The 14,791-nt window shown below is 42.1% G+C and overlaps 2 protein-coding genes across 3 annotated transcripts in view; both read right to left on the reverse strand.

Moving 5' to 3' along the window:
• The window catches only part of arhgef12b (Rho guanine nucleotide exchange factor (GEF) 12b), a 53,475-nt gene extending 44,062 nt beyond the window's left edge, over positions 1–9,413 (reverse strand). For both annotated transcript variants that reach the window (XM_079507350.1, XM_079507349.1), the window contains exon 1: positions 8,553–9,413. In XM_079507350.1, coding sequence (XP_079363476.1) covers positions 8,553–8,584 — 32 coding nt within the window. In that variant the 5' untranslated portion in view covers positions 8,585–9,413. The remainder of the gene's footprint in view (positions 1–8,552) is intronic.
• A 1,606-nt stretch (positions 9,414–11,019) lies between these two features.
• Positions 11,020–14,791, reverse strand: part of LOC306928658 (arrestin-C-like) — a gene marked incomplete at both ends in the record, with an annotated part of 13,223 nt that continues 9,451 nt past the window's right edge. The window contains 9 exons of the mRNA XM_079508928.1: positions 11,020–11,032; positions 11,907–11,930; positions 12,123–12,206; positions 12,292–12,429; positions 12,516–12,588; positions 12,750–12,834; positions 13,457–13,592; positions 13,973–14,049; positions 14,718–14,777. Coding sequence (XP_079365054.1) covers positions 11,020–11,032; positions 11,907–11,930; positions 12,123–12,206; positions 12,292–12,429; positions 12,516–12,588; positions 12,750–12,834; positions 13,457–13,592; positions 13,973–14,049; positions 14,718–14,777 — 690 coding nt within the window. The remainder of the gene's footprint in view (positions 11,033–11,906; positions 11,931–12,122; positions 12,207–12,291; positions 12,430–12,515; positions 12,589–12,749; positions 12,835–13,456; positions 13,593–13,972; positions 14,050–14,717; positions 14,778–14,791) is intronic.

Here is a 14,791-nt window from a genome sequence, read left to right on the forward strand (position 1 = left end):
CAGAGATGGAGGAATATTAATTGTCGGAAAGGCCTGCGTAGATAAAACTCAAATTCCATTCTCTGCTCTACTTTCCTTTTTCTTGAATAGGACTACACAGAATGCTGCAGGCTAGTATACAGAGTTACAAAAGGCTCAATTATCTGTGCCTGGTTAGCAATTCATTGCTGCTTCAGCATTCTGTCCATATGTCTTGAAACAGTTCATTCAGTGTTCAGGCGATTACATTGCTGCATCCGACCCACATTGATCAAGGTTCAACATATATATAATCGATTAATCTAATATAGGGCAACCTTCCCCGTGTTTCTTCACTAAGAAACACTGAAGAAACACGGGGAAGGTTGCCCTATATTAGATTAATCGATTATATATATGTTGAACCTTGATCAATGTGGGTCGGATGCAGCAATGTAATCGCCTGAACACTGAATGAATGAACTGTTTCAAGAGATATGGACAGAATGCTGAAGCAGCAATGAATTGCTAACCAGGCACAGATAATTGAGCCTTTTGTAACTCTGTATACTAGCCTGCAGCATTCTATATATATATATATATATATATATATATATAGTTAGTTGTTAAGAAAACTTCAATTGCTATACTATCACACACCCAATGGTGGACCTTGATCAATGTGGGTCGGATGCAGCAATGTAATTTACTGTGTGTGTGTGTGTGTGTGTGTGTGTGTGTGTGTGTGTGTGTGTGTGTGTGTGTGTATAGAGAGAGAGAGAGAGAGAGAGAGAGAGAGAGAGAGAGAGACTCCCATGTGTATCCCGGACATCATGGCTGTGATGTGAGTGAGATGTGTTATGACGACTCTATGATGTATGACTCAAGGTTTTAGCCCAGTTTGAAACATTATATAGAGTGGTTTTCCCTTTTCATATCAAGGTCCATTGTTTATCCCGCATTTGAACCACGGACCACCGTTTGATAAGATGTATTCTCTCAGACCCATATTTTGTTGTCGTTGGATAAGATTTTGTCCACAATTCTGTATTGATGTTGATAGGAGATAGAGGAGAGATGACAGGCAAATGTTGATCAAAGTAACAATTCTTATACAGTCTCTAAATGTGTAGCCTTCTGGTAATTAACTGATGCAGATGTTTAACAATAATTTAACTCTTGAGAGCGTAGAAAATGCTCTCAAGAGTTAAAGATCTAACAAGGTCCATTTGGTTTCATTTTATACTTTCAAGAGTTAAATACCTATAAGGGACCGGGTCCATTTGGTTAGCAACTCTACATAATTTAGCTGGGGACCACCAGCTGGAACCCCACTGGTTGAAAACCACTGCATTATATGAATATATACAAATATATGGAGGTACTTCTTTAGCCTACTGGCAGTGTGTGCACAAGAACTGTGGCACTGATCCGTCAGCGGTTTGTGAGATTAGTTCCGGACAGACACAGACACACAGACAGACCTTCTTACAGACCAGGAGGAGCCATAAATATCCAATGCATTTACGAGGGCAAAATGACCGCACACACACACACACACACACACACACACACACACACACACACACACACACACACACACACACACACACACACACACACACACACACACACACACACACACACACACACACACACACACACACACACACACACACACACACACACACACACACACTATACTTTGCAGCTGTGTTTGTGTACAGTCAGAGCCTTCCTATAGCACAGAGGTCCATGGCCTGATTTGATGCACCTGCACTGTATACAGGAGATACAATGAGTTGAGCTTCATCTATCCTGCATGGCTGTAGCCAGCAGCTTTTTCAGGAAGGGCTGGTGGCCTGGCAGGGCCGGACAGACATTGTTTATCAGTGATGTCACCGCTTCCCGCGAGGCCCTCTGGGGGTGGAGGGTGGGGAGGGTGGGGAGGGGGGGGAGTGTGGAGAAGAAAACATCCACATCAGCGATACTGCGTGACAAAGAGCAAAAAATTCCCCTGACATTCTTTGGTCACCCCCTGCATCTGAGCAGGTGGCACATGACCATTCTGGGCAAAACAGAACAGAAAGAGAACTTCTGTTCAATTTGATCGAAGTAATACAAAATGGATCACGTCACATCATTTTAGACTTCTTCTCAATAACCAACTGCCTGGAATGACTGAGGCAGACAGTACATGAGACTGACTGAAATCTATAAACATTTTTACATTTACGTCATCAATCTTTGGCTAAAATCCAAAAGTCAAGTCAAGGGTGATGTTCCCTAGCCGAGTAGCCAGTTGGGGACTATCATTACCTTGGCAACACCGTACCACCTGCCTACACACCCTAGCCACCACCTGTATTACCCAAGCAACCGCCTACCCTAACAAACACCTGTTTTACCCTAGCAACCACACTAGCAACTACAGTATACTTGCCCACTACATCCTAGAGCAACCGCCTCTTCCACCCTAGCAACAGCATTTTACACCCTAGAAACCACCTACAAACAGTGAACCTACATCGTTTCTTCAGGAACTGTGTTCCTTCTACTGTACCTCCAACAGAAAAACAAGAAATTACATTATACCAGCTTGGGGTAATTAGGCTAAACATAAACCAAAATTACTCTACTAGGCTTCTTATAAAAACTGCAGTTTGAAATAACATATCGTTGCTGTCGGGAGGAAACCTCCTAACTCCATTTTTGAAGTTTTAGATTTTTTTTTGCATAAATCAGTGCTACCCTTTATGTCTGTGTGTTAAAATATTGAACCAATGGAAAGTAGTAAAAAACGCTTTGGACAAAACCTCTTAACTCCATTGCACCCTCAAAATGTCTGCTAAAGCAATTAACTCCACCACCTAGTGACTTCCTCCTGGGGGATTCCGAGACGATCCAAGGCCAGTGAGTCGATTTGTTTCCGCCAACTGCGCCTTGGTCTGCCCCGGGGTCTCCTCCCAGTGGGACGTGCGTCGAGGACCTCCCTAGAGAGACGCCCGAGAGGCATCCTAACCAGATGCCTGAACCACCTAAGCTGGCTCCTTTCCAGGCGAAGGAGCAGCGGTTCTACTCCGAGTCTCTCTCGTGTGACTGAACTTTTCACCCCATCTCTAAGGGAGATGCCAGCCACCCGTCGAAGAAAACTCATTTCGGCCGATTGTATTCGCGACCTTATTCTTTCGGTCAAGACCCACACTTCATGACCATAGGTGAGAGTAGGAACGAAGATTGCTCGGTAAACAGAGAGCTTTGCCTTCTGGCAACGCTATTTTCGTCACAACAGTGCGGTACAGCGACTGCAATACCGCCCCTGCTGCTCCGATTCTCCGGCTGATCGCCTTCTCCATCCTCCCCTCACTCGTGAACAAGACCCCGAGATACTTGAACTCCTTCACCTGGGGTAATGCACTTAATGCACGTAATGGAACGTAATTCCCGGCCACAGGGCGGCTGTGGCTCAGGAGGTAGAGCAGGTCGTCCAATGATCCATGGGTCGGCGGTTCGAATCCCGGCTCCTCCTGTCTACATGTCGAAGTGTCCTTGGGCAAGACACTGAACCCCAAATTGCTCCCGATGTGCTGGTTGGTACCTTGCATGGCTTCCGCTGCAATCGGTGTATGAATGTGTGTGTGAATGGGTGAATGTAATGCACAATCTATGTAAAGCGCCTTGGATAAAGGCGCTATATAAATGCACCATTTACCATTTTACCATTTAATTCCCGACAGCAGCGATATTCAATGTCTTTGAACAGTGTTTCAGAGACATAGCAAATATCATTCGTATTAATCTATACATTTTTATGTAATATAATCCTGGCCTGAGCACCTCATTGCAGCTGCAGAGCGTATAATAATCGAATAATTGATTGAACTACTAGGCTATTGTATCAGACAGAGAGATGACAACGTTATCAGATGGGGGTGGTCTTGGTAAACCGTGTTGTTTGGGCCATTCATCAATCCAATAGATGGCTTAAGTTATAACTCAGACAACGTTGCACTGATAAAGTAACTATTTTCCAGCAGCAACATGTCGCTGCATGTACCTACCTGTATGGTAATAGTCTTGCATTTATATAGGCTGGCACTTTTCTAGCCTACTGACCAGGCAAAGTGCTTTAAAATGTATGCCTCATATTCAAACATACTGTATACATTCACACAACGACGGAGGCAACTACTGTATGCAGCAAGGCACAGACTTGCTACTCAGGAGCAGTTAGGGGTTTAGTGAATTAGTGCCCAAAGGACACTTTGACGCGATGCAAGGAGGAGCCGGCGATCAAACCAAAAACCTTCTTGCCACTCTACCTCCTGAGCCACATGTCTGCAAGTCATTGCATTTCCAATGTGACGACCCAGTTGGAAAGGAAAGGGCCCAGTGCCAGTGATGTTCCATGCAGTGTGCCATCACATTGACACAACAAAATCTCGCAAATGTGTTGTGAGAAACCTTGTTGGCTTGCACAACAGAAATCGGTTGCTGTGGACTCTTCTGACATCTTGTAGTGAAATACAGGGCTTGTGAACAGCACTCAATTATATCCCAAGATAAATGTCAGATGGCCGTGAATTTTGTTCCTCCAATGCTGTGTTGCAGCCTCGCAGGCAGTCTTCAATTTTGACCTCAAAAACCGAAAGGGACAAGTGCTTCTCAGACAGCAGCAGCTTGCCTTTGACAGGACAGTAAAGTAGACAACCAGCTAGTCATACACATAAAGCCCATGTTGTACAATATGCAGATGTGCAAGCAGCCCTGGGTTAAAGGACATCATTTTCAGAGGAGTAGTAGTACCCCCACCCCATTTTGTATTTTTTCTGTTATATTCCTAAGCCGACCGATCTAACAAAAACATATACTAGGATACTAGGGAGATGCCATACCGTGTCGTAGGTTTAATATGTCAGTTTTCCACCTCCCCCTTCACATGTGGACAGATAGTAAATAACAAATATAGCTTCAAGCAGCGATAACACAGGACCAAGCAATAAGCCATAATAATTTATGAATTTTGATCAAAGGAGTAGATAGATTTTCATATAATTCAAAATTGTGGTTGATCTAAAGGTCAGAGGTAAAAAGTTAGAACACTAAAGTTGTTTGGGTATGATGAGACGCATACTGTATGTGTATCGAAATGTTATTGCTGACGGTCATGAGCTATGCCTGTAGCGCCACCCTTTGGCCAATGGTTGTGGGCTTCGTGTCTTCACCTTTTGGCATAGCCCTCTACCATACTGCCAAATTTAAATAAATAAAAACGACTGTACGGTTAAGCCAGAACTGCAATATTTGGCGGAAGAAGAAGAAAAAAACAGACAAATACAATAAGGGACCATAGGTCCTTCGGGCTTGGCCCCTTAAAAACATACAAATACAATAAGCCAACGGCGTCAACTTTGGGAGTGCCTGAGGGCTTGGGCACCCACTGAAAAAAGAATAAGGCAAATAGCACCCACTGAGATTAAGGCTGAAGATCCCCTCCCCCTGGTCATTTTGTCACGTAGGCACACACCTTTACGGTGTTCACAGAACAGGTATTCAAATGCTAATACGGTGGCTTTGTTCCAGTGACCGCACGGTTCATTCACACTCCGTCTCCTGCAGCAACACAACACTAACACAGTCAGCGGAGAGGCTGCTGTCTGTGTACCGTCGGCCCGTCTGTAAAGAGCCATGAGTCGGGAGGGGAGGGGAGGGCAGCAACACCGCCGGCCAATCTCCACACTGACTTGAGACTTGACAAACAGAGCCATCTCAGCAAAAATATCCCAAAACAATGTCCGGGGAACAGAACTGTTCCCTTTCCTCAGACTACTTTTACTTTAATTAAAAGGTAAGATGCAGTGGCTGTAATTTGGTCAAGGATCTTGCTTTCGTGAGCAATGGTGTACGAGATTGGTAATACATTGGTCAAATCATGAGATTGTTAGACCATCTGGGGGAAATAAATAAATAAATCTGCGTCGTCCCACCTAGCTAAAGGTAAAATCCACCCGCCGCTTATGGCTGAAACAATTTAATTATTTACTGTTGATCATGCTGAAATGTTGAAACAAGATGCTGAAACAATTTAATGTGTTCGTTAATTTGTTGTGAACTGAAAGCGCGCACCACTGTATTTATTAGCAAACTGTAAATAAAGTACCAAAGAAAAGGTTTTTTCCCCGCTGCGGCCGGGCGGGGGGGGTGGGGGGGTGGCAGGGAGGCGGGGTGGCGGGGCGGGGGGCACCCACTGCCGTTATAGGAACCTGCCGCCCCTGCAATAAGCCTTATTGTATTTGTATGTTTTTAAGGGGCCTTAAAAATGCAGTCCAAGAGATGCTGCTACACCCATGCCACATGCTATGTATAAATAAGCATAGAGCTAAACTTTGACTTTGTGCTGTGACCCTGGCCAAAAAAACAAGACATCGATCTAATATGGAACCAATAAGATAGCAGTAAGTGATAGAAGGTACTATGTTAATGTTTGCAGAATATGAATGAAGTCAGATCACAATATGGTGTTCAGTGGTGCAGCCACACTATGAATATGCATACAGATATAAATGATATACTGTAGATTTTCACGTTATTTCAACTATGCCCCAAGTTTCATGTTTACTTCCAGCCTTTTGTGGCTGGAGAGGTGCTTCTATTTTGTGATGTCATGCATGTACTATAGCTTGAGTTGTGTTTGAGAAGCTGTTATAAACAGCTTGGCCTACAGCCGAGTGGTAAAAACAATCACAACTCATCTGCTAATTTTGATCCAGTCAGATATCTACTGAATCGAGTCGTTTTTAAATGTTGATTTAATATACCCAGATTGCTATTATTTTTAGTCAGAAATAAATTGGGTTTCTGGTAATGACTACTGATGTTACAAATGAATGTGGCAAAGGCATTTAATTGCTGAAATATTCTCTCCACCATTTCCCCCCCTTTATGTTATATGATATCACTGGTGCCTGTAGTTTCAGCCAAACAGTGCATAGCTGGGAGTTTTAATGTAACACTTAACAGAAGAAAAATATGGATGGCGGTGCTTTTGATTTATCAAGTTGTTTTCAATGGAGGCAGAACTAAAGCCATGGCCATTGACAAAAACATTACAGAGAAGCACAGCAACATGAAGAGGTCTGCATGCCTTAAAAGAAAAGGACAGAGACATATATGGGAACTTAATCTGGTGACAGTATCTTTATTTAAGGACTGAGGGTGAAGAAATCAAATGACTTTGTTAGACTTTCTGAGGCAGCCATGTGTGCTGGTATTTTTCTGTTTCCTTAGAGGACTCTCCAAAGTGCCGGAGAGTAAAAATACACAGATGACTTCAGCGGGATGGAATCAGAAAAGGCTGAAAATAATGTATTTTCCATTCTACAGTGTTTAGCCAAGTATCATTCTTACAATAAATGTAAGACTGCCAAAGAGTTTGATGTGGGTAGTGGGTACTACTAGTACACGTGTACAGTAGATTGCTAATAGACGGAATACTCTCAAAGTCAGATACTGTACATGTAACCTAGAATGACTTCAGGACTTTTCCCCCTTTCAGCAATGTGACCAAATAATAACAAAATGTGTGCATTTGTGCAATAACTAAATCTGTTATCGATCTATATTATTTTTCTTTTCTTTGTAAAGGTAAAGTTCAAACTTAAATCTACTGATCATCACATGATAGCAGCATCTGTACTATACTAATACTATGCCAGCCTTAACCCTATAGTCCTGATGCAAGCAAGTAACCGATAGCTCTCCATGTCAGTGTAGGCATATTAGATGCTGCACCTGCCACTCTCCTCCTAGTGCAACACAGGCACAGAGAGTTGATACAGCCCATGTTGTGAATAATTTAGCCATCCTCTGGACTCTGGCTTCCAATGTGAATCCTCCCTCCTCAAACATACACCTGTGATTTGAACATTTATTCTGCATTCATCAGTGCTACGTACTGGCTATATGTACGTTTTTGTGTAATTTTATTAGAATATACGACCGTACCAGCTCACCAATGAAAAGAATTGCCTCTTAATTAAGGATTTTGTCCAATACTTGAATAGACATGAGCACACACACACACACACACACGCACATGTTTCCCCCCGATATCATTAGTCACAATTAAGGGCACATTAGCATTGAGGTAAATACACAAGTAGTACACTAATGACTATGCCCCCTGTTGGCTCACACTGGTAAACCTCATCACAAAGGAACCCCCGGTCCCCCACCCACCCGCCTGCTTCCTCCTCCAGAGAGGAAACCTTTTTCCCACAGTATGCTACATAACCTCAAACGTTTTAACAATATTACGAGCCATGTTATTACTAAACTTTACATTTGTTAGCGTGAACAACAGATACGCCTCTGTTCATCGACTATTAGACTATATATAGACGGACGTGCAGTTGACCAAGCAGTCGAATTTTCTTATAAGTTGGAAAACTTGGGTGTATGTGTGTGTGTGCGTGGGGGGGGGGGGGTGGATGATAAGAATCAGGAGCAAAACCTCAATCCATTGTAGTTTAGCAGTATGAAAGCCCGTACGGAGTCCGAATTTTAACCAAAAAAAGCTTTAAAATACTATTTACCTGTCCGTGAGTGTTGACTGTGTTCCACTCATTGGGGTTCCCTTTGGTTTCGTCAGGCTTCACCCAAGCAGCATTTTACCACAACAACGTCCAGCTCTCCTATCTTCTTAAAGATAGTGAACCTCTTATATTTTCTATCCAAATTGGTCTCTTTGATGCGTCTTCTGGCGACTAATAAAAGTGGTTGTATATATCCAGTAACCGGGGGGAGATATAATAGCTCTTGCACGGTTCGCGAAGTTCGAACCCCGTTGTTGCTGCAGCTGTGTGATGCGATAAAGAGTTGACTGCTGACAGAAAGCAGAGGTGACCGTGTAAACACTCCTCACAGCACGCACAGAACGTTGCTGATGTTTTGCCGCCTGTCCGGCGGGTATAGAAATGCTGCAAAAATCCAAAACAAGGTCCTTTTCCGGGAGAAACACCAGACGCCAAATGTTTTCCTTTTGCCAGCCGCTGTCCCGTCTGTCTGCATCCGTATTTCCAAACCACTGGGAAATAATAACCCTCCAGCCGACCAAACTACTGGAATGAAATGGACTTTCAAGTTGGACTGCACGCGTTTTCAGTTTCAGTCCAATAACATGGGTAATTTTGCACGAATCGCTGTTTTGTTGCAAGTAATCGTCCCCGGCAGGGCACTTTCTCGCTGGCTACATGGATTTCTTTATTTTTTCCTTTGGAAATAATAATTGTGGTATCATTATTCCAGTTTCCCGTTAGTCTGCCCTGATGCCAGGAAGAATCCCGTCAACTTCCCAATATCTTAAAAAAAAAACTTTTGAATTCCACTTTGCTTTTGAAACATTAACGCAGTGTCCCGTTACAAAACTTCCTTAGAGTTAGACCATTCTTGCTTTGCACAGGCTTGATGCGAACATTGTGAAGTGGAAATGTAAAAAGGAAATGCTTCCTCCCCCACCCCCAAAACGGACCAAAAGGGGGAAAAAGTCACCTTTCCTCTTGATGCGTTCGTGCTCTCCTCATAAACTGGTAAATTGCTATTGCACATAGGGAGCTTTCTTATATTATATTAGATTTGAGTTTTGCATGCATTCCATGGTCTAACAGCCCACTACAGCCTCTTCTAGCATACACATGATAGGCCTAATTACATCACTGACATAGTTATGACTCATGTCTAATAACAGATTAAACCGAGGCCTACAATAAATCATTGTTGCTATAGTTCCTGGTGTTTATGGCTGATAGTGTGAGAACTGAGAATAAGTAAAACAAAAACAATAGACTATAATTTCATTTTGACCATTTATTTTATTTTAATTTCTTCTTTATTTCTTTAAAAAATGCCTTCTTCCTCATTTCCATACACATTTGTCTGTGTATGGACATATTGATGATGACCCCTGTGCTGAATATTGGCTATGGCTGTCTGTCATCAACTTATCTTCGTCAGACAGCACCATACTTTATAGCTTATGATCCTTATTGATGCTTTATATCCCTCAATGTGTATCAATATACTACGAATATTGTGTACAATTTGTTACTATTACTATCTCTTTATCATCATGGACATTTCATATTTTTTATTTTTCTATTATTGTTTTGCATTTGGATATTGCCCACTCACAGACACTACTGCACACCTGTCCATCCTGGAAGGGAGTCTCTTCTTTTGGAGTCATTTTTTGCTTTCTTAAATGTGGGCCTGTAAGGCCTTTTGAGAATGTAACAGCTATTAACAACTTAACCCCATACTTAGTTGACTGGAGTCCCCCTGTGCTCTATACTACGCTATTCCTCTCTACATCAAATATCTTAGCCGAAAATAGCCAATCTACAAGCTCACAGCGTGTGCTGAATGTTTTACCCAGAATTAGAATAGAGCTATTACGGCACAAATACACTTGAGCTGAGTAGATCACAACAGCTTTCGTGGTATTTAAGCCCAATACCTATCTTTCCCATCAAAGGAGGGTGGAGGTCTTTAGTTGTGTGAACAATGAACATGCAGTACAGTACTATAGTTACTGTACATGCCATGGGTCTACTCTACAGTGGTACTACCATCAATCTACACCCTGCACTCTTCCCCTATCCTGTATGTACTGTATATCATTACATAAATTCAATATCTGCAAGAGAACCAACTCTTCTAAAGAGCTGAAAACGTGATGAGGTTGATTTCCATTAGGTATATTTTTCCCAGTGGCATCACTTCTACACATCAGATTATTCCTATCTCCTCCTTGCTCTGTTTTTTTTTTTTTTAAGTTCTTCCTTCTTCCTCTTCTTCACTTGTTTGCTAGTGAACGTCCATGGTGTCATCCTCTCTGAAAAGACATAAAGAAGACTTACTACGGATGCGGACATGCACACAGACATGCACGCAGACACGCACACATGTTCAAATACTGTATGTGTACATGCCTGATGCCTGCACATGCATTCACATAGACATGATCATAACCCACCTTGACTACATGACATTAAAACCCCAGCTCTACTCCAAAACACTGTAGGGAGAAAATCAGGAAACCATTAGAAAGACAACACGCGTTCTCTTCCACGAACAACATGCTTAACACTAGAACACTAATCATATTTTTTGTTACACCACCATCACTAAACACGGGTATATTTTACCCAATGTAAAATATTCCATAAAAAATATTTCTCATCAAAATATATTGAAGTACAGCAATACATGCCAACTTGAGGTACTCTGCTTTAATATTTCATCATGACTTTTCACAAAACAACGAAAATTACATATCATGGGGGGGCCTATCATAGGGGCGCAAAACCGGCGAAAAACGTACATATTATTTAAAAGAATATTCCTAAAAATAAACTATTGAAGCCTGGAACTTCTCATTTGGTCCACCCATTCCTGGGACATGTGAGAATGGTCCAGTGAAGTCTTTTTTTTAAATATATATTTTTATTCATTGTATTTACATGTTTACTTTAACAGATCTTTCAAAAAAACAAAACATCCCCCAAAGAATTATTTGAATGTGACAAAGCTGATTCATTGAATAATAGTCTTGTACTTACACTTCTGCTCAGTTGGTCATGGTAATTGACATGAAGCAGGGGTAAAAGGACAATTAGTTTCAATAATAATTACAATAATCAGAAGGACAGCAGTCTGTAACAAGGATATATTGAAGAATAATGGTTATGTAGCTATTATGTCTGTGTGTAATCTGTGCATTTGTGCTGTATGTGTTTACCTTTTGGTTTGGGGTGCATAAGTTTCAGTGGAATTTCTGCTGTTACATCGCTGTGAAACAGAAAAACAAAACGGATCAGCATCACAAGGACAGCCCACCATTGCTTCTCTTGGACTGTGGTTGTGTGTGGGCTGTGATTGACATTACTCACCTGGCCATGAGGCCGCCCAGCAGGCTGCAGGAATAAAATCAGGGACATCACCAGTTAGTCTCTTTTGTCAAATGTGTGAATATTCTTACAGGGCCATTTATCATTAGACAAAAATACCAATTGACCCTAGAAACTAGTCAGGGGCCTGCAGTCACACTGGATCCCGAGTCAAAGACAACATGACACATTTGTATGGAGGCACGGAGAGGCACTCACCCTCCTCCAGCTACCATGAGGGTGACTTTGATCTTGTAGGTCACCAGGATTCCCATTAAGTTCTGGTCCACACCAGAGGCCAAACTGAGAGAAAGGCAACACAAGAAGTAAGCAGCGGTATGATGTGTGTGTGCGTGCGTGGCCGTGTGCGTGTGTGTACTGTACTCACATTGAGGTTGAGGCCAGGTTAGTGTCGTCGTCTTTCAGTCGTCCGTCCACTGCCAGCCCCTTCGTCTCCTTGACATTGGCCAGCAGAGGAGTGATCTTCACACTCGTCTCAAGGTTTGCTTCAGCATCTACTGTCTCCCTGTGTAGAGCATGTGTCATGTATCGACTCGTATCATGTACAGTTCTGCACTGTGCCTCTGTCCCTTGAATTTATGGTTTACTTACGCAAACTCTTCGCTATGGACACATTGGGTGTATTTGTCTGACGAGTACAGGACCACATCTGCCTGCTGATCCACTGAGAGAGACAGGGACAGACAGACAAATCATTAAGCCCAAATTATTACTTTGTTGTACGATAGAGCATACATTAAGCATTCTTGTGTTTTCTTCTCAGAAACATTTATGCAGTGTAAAATCATAGCAACAGAAAGCATTTCTAATGTCTGAAGTACCAACCAGTGACGTTGATTTTGCTGACTGTCTTGTTGCTCTCGTTCCTCACTTTGATTTTGATGGTGATTGGTTCTCCATGGAAAAACAGCTGTGGTCAAAACAAGAACTCTCGTCAGTATCCATGTTGCAGCATTACTGAACATTGTAAATATATGGGTGGGATTGTTTTACAAGCCCCTCGTTTCAGTGATGTACCCTCCAGTTCAAAAGTCATGCTGCTTGAAGATACAGTATATTACTATAGCAGCATAGAGTTGCTCTGTAACAGTTACCTCTATAGTATACCAAGAGAGTTTATCTCTACAACAATACCAAATTCAAGCATTTTCTTGTACTTTTCTTGTACTTGCACAAAATGTATGTATGTATGTATGTATGTATGTATGTATGTATGTATGTATGTATGTATGTATGTATGTATGTTTCATGTTTTATGTGTGTACCGGTATGTCTAGTTTTTTTTCACCACCAAGAGTCACTGTTGCGCAGCCTAACACACACACACACAAACACACACACACACGCACACACACACACACACACACTTGATTTTTGGGAATCTTTGGAAAATCCCTGTTAATGACTCATCGGTTTAGTCAGTGGGTGGATCATTGAGATGTACTACTAGAAAGCCTCGGGCCCCAATCAGTCATATAGAAATGTAATATCAAAGATGGCCACCATGTAGAACAGGACTTTTGCTACTGTACATCTTTGTCCATGGAGATTTCCAGATGACATGGCTTGTCTGACATCATGAAGCTTTTGCAGATGTCCCCCTTGGGTCCAGGGCCAACATAGCTTGGAGCGAACTGGATTTTGCGAACGATAAGGCGGGCTCTGTTCCTGTAGAAAAAAAATGCATGGGTATGCATGAGTAGCAGTTAAAAAGAGCCACAGAGAGAGAGAGATTGTATGTTTGAGACAGGCTAGAGCCTGATTCTGTCGTACAACGGAGTCACCTGGCAAAGAATAGCCAATCTACAAGTTCCCAACACGCCCCATGGTAACACTCTGTGAGTTTCTAGATCAGATGTATATACTGTGTTTTTTTATTTTTGGCTTTTTCTGCCTTTATTAATAGGTTGAAAGTAGACACAGGAAATGGGGAGAGAGATGGGGGGAAGACACGCAGCAAAGGTCCTTATGTACTTATGTTGCGTTGATTACGTTCGACTATGTCAAGCACTTAAGAGGAATGACTAATGACTTGAGACAGAACTTACTTCTTGTCAAGCTTCTCATCAGGATTGTCAGCCTCCATGGCGAGGTAGGCTTTCACTTCAAAGTCAACACCGCAGGCCTGCAATGCAAAAGATACAAGGTAAACACCTACAGGTATATAATTTATATGAAAGTGTGCGTGCGTGCGTACTCTAGTGTACCACCCCTACCTCATTGCTTTAAGAAAGTGTGAGGATTTTGGTTTACTTGTAGGGTAGACCTACATTGAACTGATCATTCTACTGCTATACCAGTGAGATTACTACTATCATTTACTCTGCAAAAGTACAATGATATTGTTAACTTTAGTTTACAACATGCAGGGTATAGCTGGAAAGTGAGGTGAATTTGCCACATTTTTCTACTGAAAGGTGTTTTGCTTTAATTATTTATTTCTCCTTTATTTAACCAAGAAGTGCCCTTGAGATGCAAGATCTCTTTTACTTTTAAGGACAATACAACAGCTATTATATAAATAGCATAGCGAATCAGGCTGTATTCCAATTTCCAAGCTATGCCAAAGTACTCAGGTGCTTTGAGAAGTACTACTGTCGCCACCTAGTGGATCTGGTTTGCTAGCAACTATACATAAAATCCTGAGCATTCTCTGATAGTACAAATGCTTCCTTAACTTGGTCTTGGGGAGGCCATCAGTATGACTAGGTCCTCACTATGACTAGGTCGTCTACATTTCATGAGCTGTGTTTAACCAGCAGATAAAGTAGCTAGTAATAAAGTGACATTTACCTTGCGCTTGTCGCCAGACCCAGGGTCCACAGTGATTGAGCATGGCAGGTTGACAGGAATCTAGAAACACACAT

The sequence above is a fragment of the Electrona antarctica genome (assembly GCF_951216825.1).
Source record: "Electrona antarctica genome assembly, chromosome: 8".
In the NCBI taxonomy this organism is placed as follows: Eukaryota; Metazoa; Chordata; class Actinopteri; order Myctophiformes; family Myctophidae; genus Electrona; species Electrona antarctica.